The sequence below is a fragment of the Cynara cardunculus genome, assembly GCF_001531365.2.
Source record: "Cynara cardunculus var. scolymus isolate 2C chromosome LG 12, CcrdV1, whole genome shotgun sequence".
Taxonomy (NCBI): domain Eukaryota; kingdom Viridiplantae; phylum Streptophyta; class Magnoliopsida; order Asterales; family Asteraceae; genus Cynara; species Cynara cardunculus.
The window spans coordinates 4,538,063-4,542,260 of record NC_037539.1 but is presented as its reverse complement, the minus strand read 5'-3'; the positions used below and the strand labels follow the sequence as shown (position 1 = coordinate 4,542,260).

General features: G+C 39.9%; 1 protein-coding gene across 1 annotated transcript in view; it reads right to left on the bottom strand.

Annotated features, from left to right (window-relative positions):
- Positions 1 to 3,003, bottom strand: part of LOC112522992 (transcriptional repressor ILP1) — an 11,586-nt gene extending 8,583 nt beyond the window's left edge. The window contains exon 1 of the mRNA XM_025132382.1: positions 1,736 to 3,003. Within this exon, the coding sequence (XP_024988150.1) occupies positions 1,736 to 2,944 (1,209 nt within the window). The 5' untranslated portion in view covers positions 2,945 to 3,003. The remainder of the gene's footprint in view (positions 1 to 1,735) is intronic.
- Positions 3,004 to 4,198: the final 1,195 nt, after the last annotated feature.

Here is a 4,198-nt window from a genome sequence, read left to right as displayed (position 1 = left end):
ACGAAACGATTATAATGGTGTAACTTGTTAAAATAAAAATGTATTTTTTAAACATGTTTTAATTTATATACGATTATGTATGTTAATTTGATAAAGGTTTAAAATGAAACATTTAAAAGTAAAGGACGTAAAGTAAATTAATTAATTAATTATAGGGGTATAAAGTGTAAATTTAAAATTATAATTTTAAAACAAATCGGTTGTGAGAGGGTGAGTGTATGTGAGGGGGTGAGTGTATGTGAGGAGAGGAGGGGGTGAAAAAGTGAAAAAGTGAGTATAAAGAGTATTTTGGTCATTTAGTATTTTAAGACTTTTAAGACTTTTGCTAAATTTGCTTAATAAGATAGTATAGATGATCACATCAGGACTTCATGCCTATCATGACTTGCACCTCATTATTCCATCCTATATCTTGTAGGTATTTCACCAATCTAAAGAAAGATAAAGTATTGTTATATGTGAACAAAATAGTTGAGACGAAGCAAAACGACCAATAAGGTTTCATTTGTCCAATGGCTGGCACTTTGCCAGCATAGCTTCCCTAACCCAACAAGGACCCAATTAAAATCACCAAGTATCTCCAACGTCTATACAAACATCAGTTGCAATTCTCTATTCCAGCACAACTAGTAAGGTTGATGAGTAGGACTTGAATTAATCAGAGTCCCAACTGCGATTCAAATTTAGGACTGTGATAACTGCTTAGCAAATGACAAGTGTTCCAAAGTTCAATTCTTGTGGACGAGAAGGCATTGGGGGATGCACTACAGAGAAGCTTGTGAGGGGCGGGGCACCAAGTAAGTGGTATGGATATAAGAGGTGCCCTGAGAGCTCTGAATATGATTCAACACTATACCTCTAACTGATTCAACCAACTCTTAACCTTTCAAACAGTGGAACTTTTCTAACAACTTGTCCTTCTAGTGATTAAGAGGATCAAGCCATTAAGTCACCATACATATTCCTAAGCTTATCCTGTTTTTACTTGTAACATAATTCCCGAAAATAGTCTTAAGCTTAAGTGGAAGAAGAAGATTTTGTTATTTCACCTCCTTTCTCTCTCCCGGGGGCATGGTTATAGATTTTTCTTGAAGTTTTAGCCTTAACTCATCTCGACTTTTCAAAAAAAATAAAAGATAAAAAAAATTACACATCTTGTACCGGCCATATTCATGGTCTATCATTTCAGGAAGCACACCCATCCGCACCCACAAAATATAGGATCCACGAAACTCCAGTAGGGATAAAATAAAAGCACCCTACTCCCACAACACTACCATGACTTGCACAGCTAATATTTACCTATAAATATAGACCAGCACCAACCCCTTTATCATTGCAACCAAACAAATACGGCAACTCTTGTCTCTACCATGTAAAATAGGCAATGAAACAAATTGGATACAAATGTTTCTCATCTCAAACGGTCAAACCAAAAGATATTTAAAGTTCTTTCCCGTGATACTACAGAAAAAATAACATGTTGGTATATAGTACAATTCGCAGTTGTATCCTTTAAACAGGCTTTCATGGTAACATTCTAAAACAGTTATCAGGTGGTTACCCTGTTGTTTTTGTGCTTTGGTGTGCACTCAGTGTATCGCAGTTGTTAGATAATCTTTCTTGGCTATAAACATGTTGGCTGCTGAAAATGCACAATACAATGCATCATATAGGAGAACCTTATTATGTGCAATTCTAAATGTAATTTAGCTTCAGAAACATAGATACATACCTTAAGTCTCCTAACACTCTCATCCAATGCTTTCTTAGAAAGCGCATCCTGTTGGGATATGGACATAGTATCTGATCCTAATGACCATCCAAGCGATCCCCCAATAGTTGGACCGCCATTTATTGAGGGATATGTAGAAACAGGAACAGTTGGATACACAACTTTTTGCTGAACATTTTGAACCGTGGTTGGGACATTGCTACTACTCGCACCTCTAACTACAACCCCTTCATCCATCCTTTTACCCAAACCTTTTCTGAACTGCTCCTCTTCCCACATCTTATCCTCCTCGTCTTCTTCATCCTCAACACCATCGTCACTGGCAATAACTTCGCTTTCCTTTCTGACTGTAGTCTTGCTCACATCAACAAGAACATCCTCAAAAACACCCTTTTTCCCCTGACTTCTCTCTCCAATCAAAGCAATTCTTCCTTGAAATTCAGGCTCCTCATCACTCAAACCCTCAGCTTCACCATGATTACTCCCTCCATCCAATGATATGTAATCAGGGGCAGCAGCTCGTGATTGTCGCAATCTCTCCCTCTTCGCCCTAATCGCATCTATCATGGCTTGGTCTGGTATTACGCCCCCATCTAAGTTTCCCCCTTTCCCCACTTTAACACCTAATCCTATCGAACCCAATCGGTTCATAGTTTCATCCCTACCTGATTCTTCATCCTCTTCTTTTGTATTTCTTGATGAATCGTCAATGACCGGCTTTACCATACCTTTTAACACGATAATCGGTTCGGATGGCGGTGGACGAGGGCGAGAGGTGCTGCTACCTAGGGTTTTGGTGTTCTTTTGTAATTCAAGAAGGGCTTCTTTAGTGTAAACACCAGCTTGTGGCTGTACGTTTGACGGAAGAGAAGACGCTGATGAGGTTCGCTCTTTCGCCGAATTTCTGTCCTTCGCAGAAATTAATTTGTGAGACGACAACGACGACAGAGATGATGGTTTCGATAGACGGGAAGAGCTAGGTTGTTTGTTAGGATTGGAAGGGCGGTTTCGAGGGACAGGAGTAGTGGTATCGGTGGATTCGTCATCGGCGAAGCTAAGAAGGCTAGGTTTTTTAGGTTTTAGAGTGGTTGTGGCGGGTTTTGATTGGTACTTTTTGGTGGTAGCAGGGGTGGCCATTTTTTCTTTTTCTTCATCGTCATTATCGTCCTCCTCTGCTCGACGACGGAAGTTTCTCACTCTGCTGCTCATGGCGGCTGCCGCAGTGGTGGCTGTGGGACGTCGGACCGCTTGTTGGAATAACGTATTCGGAGAATACCTGCCTGAAAGATCCCAAAGTGCGAACCGGTTTCCTCACTCGTCCATCTTTAACTCGGGTTTTCTTTGGGCCTTTTCCTTCTAAAGCCCATTACCAGAAGTTATTACCCTTCGGAATTGGGATCCAATCCATCCTGATTCCCGTGTATTTTGGCTCATTTATGGACCTAGGGTTGATACTTTTTGTTTTTTATTGTACAATTAACGTGTATCATTATGTTTGGTTCGAACAAGTAACATTTTAATAGTTGAGCTTGACTCGGCTCAAGAATTTTGAACGAGTCGAGTTGAAAATTAGTTTTATGAAGCCCGAATCTTTAAGATAAACGAGTTCTATTTTGTATTCAAGACTGACTTGAGCTCGAGTAGCTCTTTAAAAACTCGAATTGTCCCCATCCTCCCTCTCTCGCTCCCTTATCTCGTTGCTAATTGCGATAAGGCAATACGAATAGTGATAAGGCAATACCATCCGTTTTGATTAGGAAAGGATAGCATGTATAGTTGGAGGATATCTTGTAATCATCCAATAGTTGCTACTCACTGTCACAACCTAATTCTTTCCCCTATATAGATAATGAATATACAAAGGAGATCAAGGCTTCCCTCCTATTAGTTGCTACTCACTGTCACAACCTAATTCTTTCCCCTATCTTCGCCGATTGAAATCCCTTCTCCATTTCATTATGCTTCTCTTTTGGCGTGAACCATTTCATGTGCCCATGATTTTATTCCAGACGTACACAACTATTGTGGCGATTGAGTTTATCCATGCCGATTTCTTGCAGTCACAATTTGTTGGGATTAGTCTAGGCATAGCCTGATACACCCTTAAAAAAACTTCATCCACCATGACCCTCTTCTTCTTCCATCCTCTGCTCCACTGTCGTTCCTTCCCCGATCACCCTCTTTGCAAAAACAATATAATCTCGTTTATCCTTTTCTCCTTAGATTGTGTATTTACTGAAGCGGATGTATGTCAAAGATGTGAGGAAAGGCAAGGGAAGAAGATGGATATCATGATAAGATGACTAGTGGGAGTTGGAGAACGGGAAAGAGCTTAATTTATTATGTAGTCCAAACTTGTATAATAAAATTACAACAAAATGGTAAAGCGACATAATGTCTTCACGTAAAGGGCACTTAACGGAGGTGTAGCAACAAAGTGAGCAGGAGTGCTCTGGTCCTTAA